The sequence below is a fragment of the Populus alba genome, chromosome 14 (assembly GCF_005239225.2).
Source record: "Populus alba chromosome 14, ASM523922v2, whole genome shotgun sequence".
In the NCBI taxonomy this organism is placed as follows: Eukaryota; Viridiplantae; Streptophyta; class Magnoliopsida; order Malpighiales; family Salicaceae; genus Populus; species Populus alba.
Window position 1 is genome coordinate 2,950,432 of NC_133297.1, and position 21,305 is coordinate 2,971,736.

The following is a 21,305-nucleotide window of genomic DNA, read 5'->3' on the forward strand; positions in this document are numbered from 1 at the left end:
AATAAAAAAATGATAAAAAAGTTATTAAAAGAACGATGACCAAAACTAGATAAAAAAAACTAAATTAAATTAAATATTGAGGAATAAAATTAAAAAAAAAAGATAAATCAAGAAAATGTTAAGAATATAGCAATCAAAAGAACGAGGACTAATAATGAATTAAAAATGCAATAAAATTAAAAGGGATGAAATTTTAAAAATAATAAAAAAAAAGTATAAAGCACATAAATAAAGCAATTAAAAGTAGAGGGACCAAGTCGAATTAAAAAAATCAAATTGAATAAAATACCGATGGATGAAATTGAAAACATTCCAAACTTCAAAAAGCATCAAGTACTAGATAAATAACAATTAAAACAAAAAAGATCAAAATCGATAAGATTATAAACCAGATGATATAATTATTTTTTTAGAAGTTCATGTTTTTTTTCCAAGAAATAAGAGGGAAAGAAAATATCTCTATCATATCCCAACCAGATCTTCTCACACATCATATCACTAGAAAGAGAATGACGCGCCGCTTCATACACCACAATATAGGTCCTTCACACGCCACCAAAAGGATAGAGAAGTCCATCCATGTATGTATATTTTTTTCTCTTTCAAGGAAAAGATGAAAAATCCCCTCACCAAAAATGTATTTTTTTTGCTTTGTGGGCAAAATAATCATTGCGCTGTAAGAAAAAAAAGCTTGTCCAGATCATTTTGTTCCAAATCAATTTTACAATGATGAATATATCCTAATAAAAAAGACAGCTTTACCTTTAATTGCAAGTTTAATCAGTTTTTCTGCCAATAATAAAATTATATTTACACTATTACAATTCATATATTATTTAAATATAATCAAATCAATATTTAAAATGATTTGAAATTTTTTAAGTCAAACCAAACTTCATTGTCAAATCAAATTTATCCATTAAATCCGATCGAGTTTAATAGCGGAGTAACTATTGATTTAGTAAGAGGGGAGATTCCTTTCTCTAACTTCTTACGCAAGCATGGACGTCGCTAATTGAAGCACTATTTTCATAATATTTTGAATATTTAATGACACACCAAACGAGGTCAGGAATCAGATTGTTGGACTGTCATCTATCAAACACGTTTTTTTCACACGACTACACCCCTTCAACATAAATAAAGTAAAACACAAAACTGAAGTTGATAGTCTTACGAAATTAATTAAATGATTAATGTTGAACTCTCGAGCCTTAGCACTTAAGATTTGGAGAAATTGTTTCAATTTTTAGGAATGTTTGGACACTAGTAACCTTCGAAAGAGTCCACCAATCGAGGAAAACAGAGTCTTCAAAACAAAGCCCACCGTCCTGCATCTACCACCGATCTTAATTTCAAAACCTAACTTAGAAGAAAAAATTAGAATTATAAATTAGAAGGATCAATATGAATTCTCTTAATTTTCATAAAATTAAAAATATATAGTTTTGATATTTTTTTTAAATCAACAAATTGATGACACGGATTTTATTTGAATTACATCCAAGTTAATCGAATCACCAAATTATTCTGAATTTTTAATCAGGGCGACCAAGTTTTGTTTTTATTATTATTATTATTTTAACCCATACCGGTTCAGAATTCTGGGTTAATTTCCCGGGCTGGTATGGGTTTTAAAACAATCCTCACGTCCCCAGACAAGCAAATGAATGCCATCCCAGCTATTAACAATCCTGTTGAAATGTATGGGCCTATATAGGCCTGTAGAAAGCAGCAAAGCTATCACACAGCCGATTAATACATTCATGGATAATAATAAGTTGGGCTTGAACTTTGAAACCCTTAATAGAGTGGGCATGTAAATGGGCTGCGAGTTCTAGAGTAGAGCCCAAGAAAAAAACTCAAGTTTGCCTTCAAGGATAAACAAGCATGATTTTCCATGAGCTAAGATTACCATGTTTAGGGCTTGTAGCCTTTTGATTTGTCCTTCTCGCGAGCTAAGCTACAAGGATATATATTGTTTGATTGATTTGATTTATCTCGTTAAGAAATAAATCTTATATAATTTTATGATATCTGTGTGTTTATGCCTATTGAATTAATCCATGGATTTCTCTAAAAACAAATCTAACAAGATTTAATTAATTCCTGGACTTCTTTAAAGCTCTAATAGATAAATAACTCATAAGAAATTCCCACAAACCCTGCACCATACAACTTTCGGTTGACCAAAATGATTAGTTATAGGCAACGGTTTAAAAGGGACCTCAATTTAAAAATAAATGGAGTCGGAAGAACAACCGGAACAGCAGCGCCGATTCAACTTTCGGCGAGCAAGCCCTGGTGCGCTGTGGTCCATCTCTTTGCTTCGGAAAATAATAATCATCCGTTACAGAATATTAGAAAGCTCTAAAAAACCTATAAATTTAATATTTTTTAAAATTAAAAATATTTTTTAAAAACATGTAAAGATAAAAATAGAAGTTATGCCAAAAATCCTCTAAATTTCAATGATAATTGCCATCGAGAAAAAAAAAATAATTGAAAGGACTATATAGAACAGTATTATGTTGACTAAGCATGCAAAACGAACAAAAAAAAAAAAAAAAAAAAAAACGAAATGATATGCTGTTCGACATGCTAGTTTTTCATCATTAATCAAAGACGGTCATTAGATATAACTTCTAGATTGATTTGAAAAAAAAATACTCGGATTATCAAGTTAAATAATCCAAATCATTTTTTTTTATTTTTATAGTGATGTTATTTTTTTATATTTTTTTAAATTTAATTAATTCAGTTTGAAATGAGTTTTATCAAATTATTAATACTATGTTTGGAAAACGGGATAACGTGTATTCAATAATTTTAATTTTTTTAATGAAAAATTAATTTTTTTTATATGTTTTGTATTTTTTTAATACTTCAGTTTTAAAAATAATTTTTTAAAAATAAAAAAATATCATTTTAATATATTTTAACACAAAAAATATTTTAAAAAATAATTATAATTACTTTCTCAAACAGTCTATAAAGAGGTAAATTAAATTTATTCAACCAATCAATATTTTTTATAATTTAACCTCAAATCTAATTTAAATTACTTTCAAATCATCGAATCACGTCGATTTTAATGATAATGATAGAAGCTAAGCATGGGATGAACTTCTCCAGTGTGATGTTACCAAAAATGTCAAAAAAAAAAAAAAATCCACTGAAAATGGAGATCTCTTCTATTTTGCAAAATTTCAAATTTTTTTACAATTTTTTTTTTTAAATTAAGTTCAGTTTGTACTTTTTGAATCATTTTGATATGCTGATATTAAAAATAATTTTAAAAAAATAAAAAAACATTATTAACATACTTTTCAGCATGAAAAACTATTTAAAAAGCAACCGTTACCACATTACCAAACACTCTCTGTCCCGGACTTCAAATTCTGTAGACAGACACCATGCGTGGTTAACAAATATGGCAAGGCTAATAATCGCATGGGCGCACAAGCCACGCGAGATGAGTGGCACGTGGTGGTGTCGAACAAACCTGACACTGTGTGAGTGTGTGTCCCTACTTTTTTTCAAAGTTACCGCCGCGCAGTAATCGATGACTGTGGGACCCTTCAATGTTCCTCTTCCTTACTTTATTGAGTGGTCTCGGATCTTTATAACTTATCCCACGCGCGCGGCGTTCCTTTTTCGTATGAATTTCAAGACCTTTTCTTTTTAAATTAATGGAATGTGTAATTTTATATTTTTAAAATTAAAATACCTCTTTCAATACTCTTTGTTTATAAGATTAAGATTAAAATTCTCACGTATATTAAAATTTTCTTTAAAATAATAAATTTTTTGAGAATATAAAACACATATTTTTACCTGTAAGATATATAACAACTTAAATCAAATTTTGTTTATCAATACTTACATATCGAAATCTAAAACAAATTATTTTATTTATACATAAAAATCATCCTAGAATCTTATGGTACAGGGTCCATAAAAAAAATATAAAATTAGATGATTTTTTATAGTATTGCATGAATTTCAATTTATCACATATTGTTTGAATAAGCTAGAAAAACCATAATTTTCAGACCCTACTTGGATTCCGTGTTTTGATCGGGTCGCTAGATCAAACTTTTAAAAAATAAAATTAAAATAGTTTTGTTTTAATAGAAAAACAAAAGTCAATGGTTTTTTACTGGATCTTGCTGGGTCAACGGGGTCACACCGGGTTTTCTTTCTTTTATTTTTTCTTCAACTTGATCTGGTTTCAGTCCTGGATTAATCAGGTTTCATGTTGACCCGTCAGGTCTAGTCATTTCTTAAAACTAAAAGAAAAACTATCTAAAACATTAAGGTGATATTAAAGCATAGGTATAGACAAAGACAAAAAAAAATTGTTTTATTAAGTATATCAAATCAAATATATAAAAAAATTCTTAAAAATATTTACAAATAAAATCTAATCTTAATTAATATATAAATTGATGGCAGAATAGCTTAAATATCATAGAAAAATCACAATAATCTTCCTTAACAAGTAAAAAATAATAGTAAAACCTTGAAAATTAGTCTGCTAATAGCCAAATAACACTTTTAGCCTTTAGGGTTATCTAGCAATCGGTACAAAACCAGATACTTTGACATCCCAATACCAACGCGCCACGCATCCATTATTCAAGCCCAGACAACGGAAAATCCGGGGCAAGGGCTGGGACCCACTCTAAAATGATCATTCATCAAACACTCTGATTGAAATGATCGATGCACTCTTTGACCTACCCCCATGCCCCACCCCATACTAGTCATACACTCATACCAAACCCGGCCGGCATAAGTTAAGGCTCTGTTTGTCTACGTGATATTATATCGTGTGATTTGGGATATACTTCATTTACAATTTAAAAATGTCTTTTTAATTAATATACACTGTAGATTTATATTGATTTGCCTAAAAGTTTTTTTTAGAATTTTGGCTTTGAGAAGCTGTAAATACTTTTTTTTTAATCAAAACATAAAAGTTATCATACACTAACTTCTTGATTGGTTTACTTATTATACGGACTAATTTTCATATAAAATTAGATAAAAATTAAGCTGGTAAAATCTATGCAATTCAGTTAACCTTCTCAAAATTCAAGAAAAATGATTTGTTTTCTTTTCAGAACTAGATTCAATGTTTTTTTTTAATTTTAAATAATATTATTTTAAATTGAAGAGGTTAACCCACCGGACAAATAATAGACGGGTTTTTATAATCATCCCCCACCATCCATTACACTTTCCCTCTCCTCTCCCCTCACTATATATAATAGTATATATCTCATCAGCATTGCATCGCTTATCCCTCAGACACTCACACAAACACAAAAAAATAAAACCCATCAATCGAAATCAAAACCAGTCAACTTCACGCCTGTAAGTTCAGAAACCTTGTTCACGTTACCCGAGAAACACGTATCACAACCAACCTTTTTACAACCATCCTGCTCCGTTCGTTTCCACTTCCATGCAAAATCAACGGCTGCGATCATAAATTTTCAAACTTTCATGCTCTCTGTTTACACCCCCTCACATTCCTCCTCACAGCCACTCGGGTTCAGACACAACTGAAAAAGATAAACATACGTAAAGTAACAAAGAAAGCAAAATCTCGTACACACACTTTACTTCTATTTCAACGCAAAGAGGGTCGAGTGTGCACCGAGAGAGTATTCAAGAATGGAGGAGAGACCAGAGACGGAGTTGATATCCATTCCAGCAACGCCACGTGCATCGACGCCGGAGATACTGACTCCGTCAGGTCAAAGGTCACCAAGGCCAGCTTCAAAGGAAGCGAAATCATCGACAGCATGGACACCGACATCGTTTATCTCGCCGAGGTTTTTGAGTCCAATAGGGACGCCAATGAAGAGGGTGTTGATTAACATGAAGGGTTATTTAGAGGAAGTGGGTCATTTGACTAAGCTAAATCCGCAAGATGCTTGGCTTCCTATCACCGAGTCTCGTAATGGGAATGCTCATTATGCGGCGTTTCATAACTTGAATGCCGGTGTTGGGTTTCAAGCCCTTGTTTTGCCTGTTGCCTTTGCTTTTCTTGGCTGGTAATCACTACTCCTTGATCTTTTGCTTTACATTTTGTATGTCTGAAGAGCATATATAGAAGTACTAAACTATACTTCTTGCTTGATGCATTTATTATGTTGAAGTACTTAACTAATAATGCATCTGATGGACACTGGTTTCTAGTTATGTTCATGGGTTGATTCTTGCTTTCAGTCTATGCCCTACACGCCCTCAAATTGCTCATCTTGATCATGTTTTCAGCTTTGGACTTCATTTCTTTTTCCTTCTGTTGATGCGTTCGAGTTTCTAGTACCACTACCCAATTATATCCTAAACATTTTGTTGATTTTTACCCTATTTCGATTTCTTTCAGTTGTGTATATAAAATGTGAGGTGTGAGTTTTTCTCTTTTTATTTCAAAAAATGAGAAAGTGTGACTGTACTCTGCAGCACTGGCTTCACATGGTGGTCAGAAGAATTTTGCTAAAAGTTTATGGACTGTGGGTCTACAAAGTGATCTTCTTTTATCTTTTTATAATGTTCTTGAAGATTTGTTTTTGAATAGAAGATATTAGAAACATACTAGAAAGCTGAAGCTGGTCATTCATGTTTTGGTTTTATGCATATTCAATTATTCTAGAGAGGGGATACCACATTTGTTATTGGGCCGCTCATAATTCTGTTTTTTACCTTCGGCCAATTTCAGAGGTCCCCTTTATATTTGATTGTTGCTTTTGTAGCTTTTTGCCCATTCATGATCAAGATTGTTGATATTTTAAATTGTGCAGTTCTCAACATTGAAACCTATCACTTCCATCGAAGCTTGATGACCAAAAAAAATACAGAAACAGTGTTAAAATTATGCTTTTTAATATATTACTACCTTTAGCTCTGAAATATCTTGGTTCTGACCAGAGCCGGGATGCGTTCAGTTTGACACCTGGCTTTGACTGATTTTAGAGGGAGTAGAAAGGACCAGTCAAGTACTTTAGACACTGTAAAGAGACTGATTTGAGCATGTTTGCAGCTCCTAGAAAGTTATAAGGTGAAGAGGAGCTAAAATGACCAAATTTACCACTCTGATTTTGGTCCTTGCAATTGATTGTTTGGTTACTTAATTCAGCATTTTCTATCCTACCAACAAAGCTAGGTAAAAGAGGAGTTAAATGCTCAAATTCAGAGGCAAAATTAAAACAGAAAAAGATTCGCAGCGCTTCTGCTGCCGTATTCCTTAATTGGAGCTTCTAGAAAATTTGAAAATATGAGAATGGAAATTGGATTAGTTGCTTAGAGGCACAGAAGCAACTGAATTTGGTTGATTTACCTTCTTTTTTTCTGTTTCTCCAGGAGTTGGGGAATACTGTCCTTAACCATAGCCTACTGCTGGCAACTTTACACTCTATGGATTCTGGTTCAGCTGCATGAAGCTGTTCCCGGGAAGAGATACAACAGATATGTGGAACTTGCACAAGCTGCATTCGGTGAGAATCATGTCACGCTCAGTTGAAAATCTGATGCATGCCCAATAAACTGTTAAATTCGTAAGCTCAGAAATAATGAAGCACGGGTATAGATTCAGACATTCAATCATAAAGTAAATTGTAAGAGTGTTACTTGAACTATAACCTGCTGAAATTGATTGGAATCAATATTTCACAGTGCTTGATTGGCATCTCTGTTTATTTTGTCAATTGTAGTTCAATGGCATGGTGATTGAAGCTGGAGAAGTTTTTGTCTTTTGCAATTTCTGTTCTATATTGAATCTGTATTGTTGTGGTTGCAGGGGAAAGATTAGGCCTCTGGCTTGCGCTCTTCCCAACAGTTTATTTGTCAGCTGGAACCGCAACAGCTTTGATTCTTATAGGAGGGGAGACAATGAAATTATTCTTCCAAATAGTTTGTGGGCCACTCTGTTCATCAAATCCCCTAACAACAGTTGAGTGGTACCTGGTTTTCACTTCTCTATGCATCGTTCTGTCCCAGCTCCCAAATCTGAATTCAATTGCGGGACTTTCACTTATCGGTGCCATAACAGCTATCACCTACTCTACCATGGTGTGGGTTCTTTCTGTTAGCCAACAAAGGCCACCTTCAATCTCTTATGAACCCCTTTCTTTGCCATCCTTTAGTGCTTCTGTCTTTTCAGTCATGAATGCTCTTGGGATTGTTGCCTTTGCTTTCAGAGGGCACAATCTAGCCATGGAGATTCAGGTATGCACTCTGAGTTTCGAAGCAATGATTTTGTATGAAAAAATCATTATCATTTCAGGGTTTATTTTTATCTGAAGGAGTTTATTTGATTTTCTTCAGGCAACAATGCCATCAACATTTAAGCACCCAGCTCATGTGCCCATGTGGAAAGGAGCCAAAGTTGCCTATTTCTTTATTGCTCTGTGCCTGTTTCCAGTCGCCATTGGAGGCTTTTGGGCTTATGGAAACCTTGTGAGTTCATCATCGTGACACATTTTATTCCCTCTTTTACTTTAGTGGTTGACCAGTGAAAAATGTAAAGGGAGCAAAACAATAAACATTCAGGAAAATAAAAGCAAAATAAAATTAAGCTGTGCTGTAAATCTCACAAGATTGTTCTGACTAAAGGTTTGGCTGCAAGTATTTAAAGGTTTGGCTGCAAGTATTGTGTTAGGATAGCCTTCACTTACCAATTCCTGATAGAATGGCTATGGCTTGGATTTCGTCAGAAACTAAAATCTCACCATTACCATACAATCAAGTTTTTCTCAATTGCCTTGGGGAATCTAGTACCTCAACAACTGTTCATAACTTGTCTGTCCTGTGTTTTGTTCATGACTTTTCCGTTGCTTGATTCCACTCTGCCTGCATTCCCTTGCATCCATTCTCTGTAGTTTTGAATCATGTCTGTTCTCTTGTTTAGATGCCTTCAGGAGGAATTCTCAATGCCCTGTATGGGTTTCACAGCCACGACATTCCTCGAGGACTTCTTGCAATGACTTTTCTTCTCGTGGTGTTCAATTGCCTAAGCAGCTTCCAGATATATTCAATGCCTGTTTTTGACAGTTTTGAAGCTAGCTATACCACCCGGACAAACCGACCATGCTCCATTTGGGTTCGATCCGGCTTCCGGGTGTTCTATGGATTCATCTCTTTCTTCATTGGGGTAGCACTCCCTTTCCTCTCCAGTCTTGCTGGTCTCTTAGGAGGATTAACACTTCCAGTCACATTCGCTTACCCTTGCTTCATGTGGGTTCTCATAAAAAAACCTTCCAAATACAGTTTCAATTGGTACTTCAACTGGATCCTTGGTTGGTTAGGTATTGCTTTTAGCTTGGCCTTCTCCATTGGAGGTGTCTGGAGCATGGTGAACAGTGGACTTAAATTAAAATTCTTCAAGCCACCAAATTAAGAATCCTATGCAGGGGCAGCAATGAAACCTTGTAAACATTATATAGGTTTACGTTGTATGTTGTTTTTGTACCTGCTGATGCTGAGAAATCTACACTTAAATGTATGGATATGTTGCTTTTGGAAGTTGAATGGGGGTAAGCTTATCCTGATCAATTGCCTGTGCAAGATTTTACCTGGCTTTACTAGGGGTTATCTACTTGTCTTTGATTCAATACTGTCTTGTCTTCAAAAGAATGTAGAGAAATATCAAAATATGATTGTGTTTGTTATACCTTGGAATTGGACTGCACTTTTTTCTTTCTGATTGTTAAGCCAAACTTCTCAATAAATTTAACAAGAGGAGCAACAAGATCTAGGTATCGGATGCAGCAATGATAGCCTATAGGCGAGTATAGTGAATGTGACCCATCGATTCTGAACTTGTTCCAAAGTGGATGTGGATGTTGACTGACTAGTCTGGTCTAGTTAACTACAAGAATTATTTTTTAAAAAAATCATCTTTGTTGTGTTTAAGATGGATTCAGATTAACTCGTCGACTTGTGTATTGATTTATGATAGATTTGGATTGACTTGTCGACTTGTGTATTGATCTAAGATAGATTCGACTTGACCCGTCGACTACTTGCGATGCTAATGACTAGATGTATACCTTGACAGCTGCGCAATGTTGATCCCTCCTTTATCATCAAATCTCCACTTTTTTGAAAATGCAGTGTTTGTGTATTTTAGAATGCAAGCAAGCATTCAAAATAATCAGAAAGCTCTGGTATCCAAAGGGTCAAAAGGTCTTCAAAGGAAATGATTCGAGGCATAATTGATTTTGCACATTACAGCGACTGTGGAGGTTAAAATACTTCGTGTCTAGGAAAATAACAAAAAGCTTGAAGTGAAACGCGACTAAAACATCATGCTGCATGGGGTTCCATTGTCACGCATGCCAAACCACCGATCTCGATAATAATAGCATGAGGTCTCTTCCAGACCGAGAGATGTTGCTGTCCACTCCGAGGAACAACGGTTCCTCGAAGCTTCATGCTTGTAATGGGGCAAGGCAGGCCTCAGCTTTGTGTACTCCATAAGCTAAACATGATCATGGTCAGGGTCCACGTTTCCAAAGTAGGTCAAATAGCAAGGAAACAGCGGGCTTATACCATGTGGTGACCTTGCTACACCACCAATATGGAAACTTAGTAGGTGTTTGCACATGCCACTTAATTGGCTTCAATTTAAAGCTAGAACTAAACATTCATGATGACAGAAATGGCATGATGACGCATGGTGCAATATTGAATTATTTGCAGCACTAATTCAAAAGTCCTTACCTGTTTTTTTGCGGTGGGTTATGATAAAGCTTGTGCCCTAAAAATTCAAAATTTATTAACGGTAAAGTACTTGATTGGGCCCAACTTAATAATGCTTCTCATGTTCCTTAATCCGTTCCTTAATGCTATGATTCGGATTTAGCTCCCTTGCATGTGTTTTTATCTTGTAATTGAAAAAATAAGTATAATTGGGATTTTTGTTTTTTAAAAATAAAAATCTATTATAAAATTGCATGGACAGACAAATTCATATATATTCATCCTCGTTCTTCCAATCACATGTTTTTATCATTCCATGTTTTTCTATTCTAAAACACCAACCATGTGGCCATATTTGGGTGGCATTTGGTTAGTGATAATATAACCTATCATGTTAAATGAATCTAAATGGTTGATTTTAAAATTATTTTTTTAGATTTTTTTTTATAAAAAACAATAACTATTAATTTTAATACAATTTAAAAGGATTTTAACCACTCACTAACATAACATGATTAAATAGTATCATTGTCATTGATTGAATTTATCTACATGATAGATCATGTTCCCTGATTTGAGGGGGATCCAAATCTAATCCCAAAGAGATCATTTATTTAGTTAGGTGACAGCCGACAACATGCACAAAAACCTTTGACCTTCGGTAACCCATCTAGACATGTTCCATGAATTCATCGAATTAATTACCATCCACTACTTTGTGAAAATGATGCTGCTAATTCAGTGCTAATTATGCCATTCAACATTTCTGCGAGCTGGTTAGGTTTTGACTCGTGAATGAAAACGGATGCCTGTCAAACTAATTAGCACAAGCATTAACCTTGAACTGTCAATAACGGGCCATGTCTAGCAGCTCTATTGCTACCCCCATTAATGAGCATAATCAGGCATTTTCAAAACAAACACGGGAAGGAACCAGAAAAAGAAGAGCCAGACGAAAGATGAACTGGATGTTTTGGCTTGATAGTGGAGGCAACCCAGCACACAGGATGAAGTTGGGTGTTTCTTGGATAGACGAGTGGCTAAAATATCGAAAATCGAGATAATACCAGAGTCTAGACATTCTTCGAAAACCGGAACTCAGTTTTCATGCGTCATGTCAGATTCTTCTGTTACTTGTTCACGACAATCCAAGACAAGCACGGATAAATAAACAACAAAAAAGCATATTTTTTCTATATTTTCTTCGAAAGATTTGTTCGAGCAAGAACCCAAAAGCTTTACAAAGACCTTAAGAAATCACTTACACAAGAGGTATGCTTCGAACTTCTTCATCTTCTATACCATAACCCTATAGTCTATACGGTCTTGCTCAGTAAACAAAAAACACAACTTGAAATTAACATAAGTTGCAGCAATCAATAAAACTAAACCTCCGAGAACATCAAAAGGGAACATGTTTTTTTCTTTTTGTGAAAAGAAAAGACCAGTATCAGTTCAAACCTTTTCCTGCTGGAGCAGACATAACAAGATCAGGCCAAGAACCAAAGTAATTTTCAGTATCTGCTGTAAATCCAGCTTGAAGCCCCCCTCCTTCAACATGATCGCAATCAAGTTGCCAGGGATGGCATCCAGAAGTACCGCCATTAACAAGAACATTATCCATTACAGGACAGGACCAAGATCCTCTTCCACCAAATCCAATACCCACTTCACTAGGCCCGAATCCAAAACCTGAAGCGTATCCGTACCCGCCAAGACCAGTAAACCCATGCTGATCGTTAGAGTTCATGAGCGAAATGAAGTTTCCATCTTCAGAAGGTAATCCGTCATTCAGATTTAACCCGGCCGGCACCTCAGTTTTCACAGCTGCTAAACCAGAGTCAGTAGTCGAGGATAAAACCACGGGCATGGATTCTGGTTCATGAGTGGTGGTGAAAGCAGTCAAAGTTGCAGAATTCGAGGAAGTAGAATTAGAAGATGAGGTAGATATTGATGAAGAATTATTTGAAGTTGAGCGAGAGCGCTTGGAATTCTTGCGTGTACCGCCACCAACAGGGACATCACGGAGAGTTCCACCTTGTGTCCAGTAACGGCGGCATGACTTGCAGAAATGGCGAGGTTGAGAGAGGTTATAGTTGTTGTAGTAGCAAAACTTCGTGGTGGTGGAGTTACACCTTGGACAAGGCAGTGGCTCAGTCGTTTTTGGTGGTTGGTGTGCAGTCCCCATGGTGTTTTGGGCTTCTGTTGGGTGTCCCTGGCTTATTTCTGATGGCATTCTTGGTCTCTCTCTGGCCTTTCTTTCTCTTGTTGGAGAAAAATTCTATCCTGAATTGTTCTCGAGGGTTTTGCTTTCGTTGTTAGGTTGAGGCGATGTTCTAAAAGGTTTTCTCGACAGGCGGTGGGTTCTGCACTGTGTACGATGTTTTTGACGGCTTGACGCGTGGTTTCGCGTGGGTCGTTTGTTTCTTCTGAAATAATAAAAAAATAAGAAAAGAGAGAGAGACTGAAGTGGGATTTGGTGTGAGGGTTTTTGAATGGTTAGGTGGTTCTGTTAACGTGTTGGAATTTAATTTGCAGGGAATTGTATTCTGATGGACGAATCAAGATTGCTTCTCTGCCTTTTGATTTCTCGAGGCAGCGCATAAAAAACAAAATTCCTGGTCGAGTTTAGATTTTTAACGAAATTGGAGTTCCTTAACAGTATGTTTGAATATTCTTCTCTTGGTTTAAAAATTTTAATGAAATTTTACATTTTGAATTATTTTCAATTTTGATAGTTAAATTTTAAATAGATTCTAATCTCTATAAATTATATAACAATAAATCAAAGGTTAACTAATACAGATGAGAGTGAAAGAAAACAGGCAAGCATATAATACATAAATTTGACAAGTAAAAAGAGTTGCAAATATAGACCTGAATTCATAATTTTATTCTCTCTAGAAAAATATTGATAAAGTGTGTTTCATTGTGAGGTTTACAAAACCTTAATTGAGTCAGGAATCATACATCAACTATAAAACACAATAAAAAATTTAAAATCACAAAAAAAAATTATGAAAAAAAAAAAAAAAAACATAGAACAAGGAAAATAAGAAAATTAGGCCACACAGGGACAATGGGGCAGATTTTTGATATCTCGAGGAAAAAACCAATGAACAGTGCCGAATAAGTTATTGTTGTGAAAACAACTTTCAAAAATTTTTGTAAATATTTTAGTATGATTGAATGATTGGATAAAAATATCATAGTCTTTATAGACTATCATTCTAGTCTAGAATGACTAGATTTTTTATTGGATCTCAGCTTAGACTTGTCTTACTGGTTCATAAATATATATTAGACTATCTACTAATTTTTATATAATATATCATCATCTTATTGTAACAGGTTTATATATAACTATTCAAAAGCACATGTTATATCAAGTCCGACTACATCTAAACCTTTTGATTAACCACACTAAAAAATAAAAGTTAATGATAAAACAAATTGTTTCTTTCAAAATACTTACATGACAATGTTTTTATTAGAGACATTTAAATGAATAAAGATGAAAGTGATAAAATTAATATTAAAAAATAAAATTATTTAAATTTTATCTCTTCTAAATATGTAAATTTAATCAATTTATTAATTGAATTAAAATTAAATATTATTATCAAATTTAATTGCAGTGGAAAATTAATATAGAAAATTAATCACAAACCGTCCATAATAATTTCTTATCAGAGTGATGTTGGCAGTAAACTAGCCAGGCATTAACTCGATCCCACTAAAGAGACCTGGCTATATTGTTAGATCAAATTAAACTAAGATGTCCTGCAACATTGCTCCAGATATTTAGATCTTGTATACAGCGAACGGGATCCATCCAACAGTGCTGTAAAGGGCTTTAAATGACGTCAAGACAATGTACACTTGTATTTACGAGGCAGATCAACTTCGTTTAATAGACTGTTTTTTTTTTTTTTTTTGGGTCTAGATCTTTAAGGAAGGATCAACTAAAATATTAATTTGATAATAATTAAACTAAAAAGGAATAACATCTCAAACTTGATAGGATATTTTAAATAAAAAAGTAAATTATTAATAAATATTTGATATTATATAAATATATATTTTATAAAGAAATCAATTTAAAACACGTGTATTAATTTATATCAAGCGAAACAAATTTAAAAATATTTTTTAATTAAAAAAACTTTAATTATAATTGTTATCTTCAAGTTTTTATATTTTTTTTTAAAAATTATAATGATTTTATTATTAATTTTCTTAGTATATACAATTAAACTATAATTAAATAGGCACTTACAACTAGTAAAAATAATGATATTTTGATAAGCATATATATCAATTTAAAAATATATTTCCAAGACTAACATTCTTTATTAGTATCATTATGCATGTAAGACTGATAATATTTTTAATACCAATACCAGATAACTCATCGTCATTTTAATAAATATATTTTTTATTGTTTAATATCAGTGTTAGTGTTTGCATGAAAAAGTTTGTAATTACAGTTTTTTAAAATTAATTTTTGAAAAAGCGATAAATGATATTTTTTTCATAACCACAAGTTTTTTAAAAAAGTTTTCAACTGCGAGAATATGGTGCGTTGACTAAGTGCGCGTGTAGTGTCTTAGTAGTTTTCAAAAGTTTTGTTTTTTGTTTTTTAATGCTAGTTTTAGTGTGTTTTTAGTATCAAACAACATTTACAGTTATTACTTTAAAAGTAATTTTTAAAAAAGCTATAAATGATAATTTTTTTACCAACAAAAGTTTTTTTAATTTTTTTTTTGATAGAATACATGTAAGACCATGATGTGTTGACCGTATGCTTTGTTTTTTGTATTACTATGTATATTACTTATTAAGAATATTTTTTATTGAAAAATTCATCAAAAAAATTTTCCTAAAATTTTTATCTCTGCTTTATAGTATCAAAACTATAAAAAAACATTAATTTTATATTTTTTAATATATTTAGATTAAAAATAAATTTTAAAAAATAAAAAATATTATTTAAATAACTTTTTTTGAAAAAACATGAGGATAAAATAACTATAAAAAGCAAAACACTTTAGAAAACCATGACGGAGATAAAAAACAAAACACTTTAGAAAACCATCTAGGTGATGGCCTAGTGGTAAGAGCTTGGGATCAAGAGGTTTGCTTCCTCTGTGGTTTCAGGTTCGAGCCCTAGGTTGCTCATATGATGGTCAATGGAGGCTTACATGGTCGTTGACTTCAGGGCTCGTGGGATTAGTCGAGGTACGCGCAAACTGGCCCGAACACCTACGTTAAACTTAAAAAAAAAAAAAAAAAAAAAAGAAAGAAAGTACACACAGGAACATCCTCCAAAACGGACCATGACCTGAGAAGGTGAGGGATAGAGGGTCCGAGAAGGCCATCTATCGGGAATGGAGAAGGACAAATTATAGATGAGAGAGAAGTTTTTTAGATTTAGAAAAAACGAAAACCGACAGCATCATTGGAGCTGGGCAGCGTGGGAAGCAATAACTGGGCTTTGCCTGCTCGAAGCCTTCTTACGCACTGTACAGAATCAAGATTCTCTCGGAGGACTACTGACACTGACACTTTCCTGTTGCCTGATTTATCGGGTAGCGTGATATCTGCTCCTTTGATTTTGCTCTCCTACCATTCCATGCTCCAGAGCGGCAGAGCCCTGACTCCCTGCACACATTTGTTCATGTCTCCTTTTCTTGGATTACTAGGGGCAACTTAGCTACATCTTGTTTTTTGTGTTTGGACCTCGGGTCAATTATCAGTTTTTCAAACAAGTTGTTTATAGATTTTTAAAATAATTTTATTTTAAAATAATTTTTTTTTATATTCTATCATTATTTTAATAGTTTAATATCAAAAATAATTTTTTAAAAATAAAAAATATTATTTTGATATATTTTCAAGTAAAAAGCAACCACAATCATATTATATAGTATTTTTTATATAAAAAATAGTTTTTTTATTTAAAAACATATTAAAATAATTTTTTTAATTATTTTTATACGGATACATTAAAACCTTAAAACAAACACACTAAAAAAAATCAATATAATATACTTTCAGGTTAACAATTGTTAAAATATACTTTTTTAAAAACTATAGTTAAATTTTTTTTGTTAATTTTTTTTTTAAAAAATCTCAATTCCTAATCCTATCACCATGCCAGACACATTTTTAGATGAGTTAATTTGTATATTGATGACTTAATTTAAATTATGATTTAAAAAAATAAAAAATATTATTTTATTAAAAAAAAATTAAAAATAAAACTTGGTTTGTACTACATTAATTAGAGTGGGCCCTATAATTTATTCAAAAACAAGCAAGTTGTAATATTTTTGGAAAACTTATGTGCTACATTTTGATTACCGTTTATAATTTTTTTTTATTTTTGTTAGATTTATTTTACTAAATTTTTTTTTTAAAATATTAATAATATCATTATTGAAACTTTAGCGTGTTTTCAGCATCATTTTTTTTACTTGTTATTTTTTTTCTTTTCTTGCCTCCAAAATATGGCTAGAGTTACATGTCTTGTCTTTGAGCTACTCATGTGATTTACTTTAATAGTGATCATTATTACTGATCTTTTCTTATATAATTAGATTCATTTAATAAAAAAAAAAATTACAATATTAATAATATTATCATTATAGTTCCGGTGTACCTGCAGACTCTTTTAATTCGCTGTTTCTCACCTCTCTTCTCTTCCTCGCATTTTATTGAACATCATGTCAAACAACGCATGTCACATTGTGACTTGCAAATCGAATATGTCATGTGCTGATTTTTTAAAATGTGTTATTTTTTTAAAAATAATTTTTTCACTGCATTATCTTAATATATTTTTATTATTATATTAGAATCCAAAAAAAACTCGTTCTATCTAAGATCTGAACGTACCTAGCAGGCCAGACCCCGGCTCGGTACTTGGCATGGTGGAGTGACACGTTACAATTTCCACGTGACTAGCAAGGGAGCCGCTGGAGCCTCAAGTCGGTAAAACAGCAGTTAGCCGAATAAGGTAACTGAGTCTAAGGCTACATCTCTTCCCTGTCTCTGTCAAAATTACCTCGACGAGATAACATAAAGTTAGCCACCGGCTTCCCTTTTCAAACTTGTTTTGGCGGTCTCCCAGGCAGAATAATTAATGGGTCCTCGTTGGAATAAACGAAGCAATCCATGCCGACACAATCCAATTTTCTCCAGTAAAAGACCGTGTTTGGCATTGTATTATTGTTTACTTTTTTTTTTTTAAATATCTTTTACTTAAAAATAAACTAAAATATTAATTTTTACAAACTATTTTTAATATTAACATGTTAAAATAATTTAAAAATACTAGAAAAATTAATTTTAAATAAAAAAATAAAACATTTTGGATTGTTGCTTTTTAAATATTTTTTATAAATTAATTTTTAAAATGACTTGCTTTTTATTTTTTATTTTTTATTTTTTTAAACTACTCGTTTTAAAAATACACCAAAAAAGTTACTAGACTCTCAACCAGTCACTTGGATTATTACTGGGATCTTGGATTGTTGCTTCTTTTTTTTTCCCAGTTCCCATCACGTATTTTTTTAGTAAATCAGCGCAAACATTAAATAGAAAAAAATAAATATTGTACTGTTTGATAATACCGTTTAATTTTATTTTTTATAGTGTCTTTCAATTATTTTTATAATAAAAAACAATAAATTTATATTTTTAAAGTGTTTTTAAATAGTTTTGTTACAGTATATATATATATATATATATATATATAGTGCCAATAATTTATATCATATCAGTGGCTTGTTTGTTAAGTTCCTACATTGACATCGGCGACCCGCATCTCTATCAGGTCAAGGTCTAATCCGATTTTCATGAGACTGCTTTATATTTAAATTAAATTGTAATTCTTTTTCGTACATAAAAGAAACAGTAGATTCTAAATATAATTAAAAAAATGAAGACTGGTTTAACTGTTTATGAAAACAAGATAGGTTAATATACATCGCATTAATATTAAATTAATTTTTATGTTTTTTTATTATATAAAAAAATAAAAAAATAATTTGACCCAATAAATTTCATATATTTCAGTTGAGAATATAATGTTAAATTAACTTTTATATAATTTATTTAAAATTTTAGCTCAGCAAAGGATTTTGAAGTTCGAACCATTATTCCACCTCTAATGACATGACATGCTGATTTTTTTTCACTGTCTAGATATTTTTATATACTTTTTAATTTTTTTATCCTACCCGCAATGATAAGGCTGGAAAAAAACCAGTTTCATGGTATAAAAGAAAAGGGGCTGAAATTAGAAATGTGAAAATTCAGCCGTTTATGGTTGAAGATAGTCGACGTCTTGAAGTGCCTGTCTCGGAGAGGCTGCCGAGGAGAGATATTTTTCCAAGTTAGACACGTAGGTGGTCCAGTACCACCGAAGACTGACGAGGCACCTGTAAGAGCTGTCTTGATCAATCCTGGTCGAGGCATGTAAATATGAGATCCGCCTGGGGTCGCTGTTTTGTTGAGTCCACTCAGTATTAGGAGCGTTCACAGAAATGATAGAAGAATCTGTCCGGGGTGCGGATGGTGATTGAAGAAAAACATGGAAGCTAATATTTCAAACCTATTAGATTTTTCAGTACTTCCAAACAATCTGGTGGACCTGTTTCGTTGAATTAATACAATTCTTACTGTTCCCAATTTCCAAATGTTGTGTGGTTTTCTATATATATCGAGATTGAGGTTTTCGAGTAAAAATTTAACTTGAAAATCAATAATAACTACACTCTCAGATATACCTTGATATGGTAACTTCTTCTTCCTGAAAAAATATACTTATAGCAGCCCTATTTTGCTCGAAAATCGACTGGCGGTTAATTGTTTTTATTAAAATGGTGGTTTTTCTTTTTTAAATGTTAACCCAATTGATTTTGATAAGATAAATAAGACTCTATCCAAATTATTATTATTATTTTTAATTTAATGAAACATCGGGTTAGAAACAGGCTCTATATTAACCCGACGACTGGCAACGTCCAACAAATATGCATGCATCTGGCTACTGGTCAAATTTGCCCTCTTGTGTGTTTTTCTTCACAATCACGCATGGTGTTACGTTCGGGGAAGTTTTCAACTCTGCACTGCCATCTGACATTAAATTTTCTCACCCATCTATCTAAAATAGAGATGGCCTGTTCCAGGGCAGGGGGCGGTTTGACTTATTGGCCATGTTGTCATCTTGGACTCAAGGAGTGGCTCCACCAAAGCCAGGTAGGATGTGACCAGCAGCACCGGCACTGGTATTTTGGTCTTAGAGAGCAGAAAAAAAAATGGTTTTTGCCTGTCAAATACCCTGCAGAAATTACAGTGACTAGGAGAATAGACTACAATCTACTGTTAGAAAAACAGAACAGCACAGCACAGCACACTCCGATGCCCACGACAGACAGCTTAATTCTTCTCGGAAGGTGCATTGCAAATACCCGTTCGGACATCCAATGGCTAATCTGTGTCTTTTTCTGTAATTGCCTTGCATGGTGGTCTGGGTTATCGTAATTAATTATTAATATTGATATAAAAAACAAAAATAATGTTGTTTTACTGTTTACTTCGAAACAGATCACGATTAACATACTGTCTGTTCATCATGGCATCTGATTTTTTTTTTTATTATTGATTTTGGAGGTTATTATTAGCTGCCAATTTTTTTTGTTTTTCTTTTTATTTTTGTTGGAACTAGCCACAGTTTATGATTGCTTTGAAAAGTTTTTATCTGTTGCCAAGGTTTGTGTTTACAAATAAGCTCTCATTTTTTTTTTAATATAACATTCATGTTTAAGTGCTGATATTTCATTTGATTTGTATTTTGATCCTTGATAATTGAGAGAGAGAGGAGAGAATTGAGGAGATAATGCCTTTTGCAGTCATAATATTTATATTTAAGTTTCCATTTTTTAATCCAAAGGCATATGGGCCTGGCCCTAGCCCATGCCCATTTCTTTTTTCTATTTTTAAAATCCTAAATTTGATTTCTCATCTGATCAAATAATTAAAATAATACTTTTTTAAAAATAACTAGAGTATTTTGATGCTAATATGCACATATTGTTTCATGAAAACAATATTTTATATATATAATGAAATATTGAATTAAAAGACTAACGGCTTGAGATATGATTATTGAAGAAAATTTATATGATATAAAATAAACACATATATTTGAATTTAATTCTTTGACTATATTATCACATTTCTTGATGGTGGTCAACCAATTGTACAACAATTTAGTTATTTGACCATTTTATAAAATATATTGATCTTATCAATCTTTTTTAAATTAATAAAATTAAATTTTAGAAACCCATAAAATTATATTACTAGTTACAAGTAAAAAACAATTATCGTAGATGATAAGTGTTGTACAAACATTATCTTTGCAATACAAGGTATATTGAATAAATGAATTTACCAGTTAAGAAAAAGTTTTTCAATTTAAATAAATAAAAAAAAGGCTATGGATGCTACAATACGTGATTTATGAATTTACTGGCCCTTTCAATTTTTTTATTTTTTTTTTATTTTAGGATATTCCA

General features: G+C 32.5%; 2 protein-coding genes across 2 annotated transcripts; one reads left to right on the forward strand and one right to left on the reverse strand.

Moving 5' to 3' along the window:
• Positions 1 to 5,288: 5,288 nt before the first annotated feature.
• On the forward strand, positions 5,289 to 9,683 carry LOC118034068 (lysine histidine transporter-like 8). The gene is made up of 5 exons (XM_035039242.2): positions 5,289 to 6,068; positions 7,378 to 7,511; positions 7,814 to 8,241; positions 8,341 to 8,472; positions 8,924 to 9,683. Exons 1-5 carry the CDS (start codon positions 5,686 to 5,688, stop codon positions 9,410 to 9,412), a joined length of 1,566 nt encoding a protein of 521 aa, XP_034895133.1. The 5' UTR covers positions 5,289 to 5,685; the 3' UTR covers positions 9,413 to 9,683.
• Positions 9,684 to 11,884: 2,201 nt separating this feature from the next.
• Positions 11,885 to 13,206, reverse strand: LOC118034201 (uncharacterized). Its single transcript, XM_035039431.2, has one exon. The coding sequence runs from the start codon at positions 12,950 to 12,952 to the stop codon at positions 12,167 to 12,169; it is 786 nt and encodes a 261-aa protein (XP_034895322.1). The 5' UTR covers positions 12,953 to 13,206; the 3' UTR covers positions 11,885 to 12,166.
• Positions 13,207 to 21,305: the final 8,099 nt, after the last annotated feature.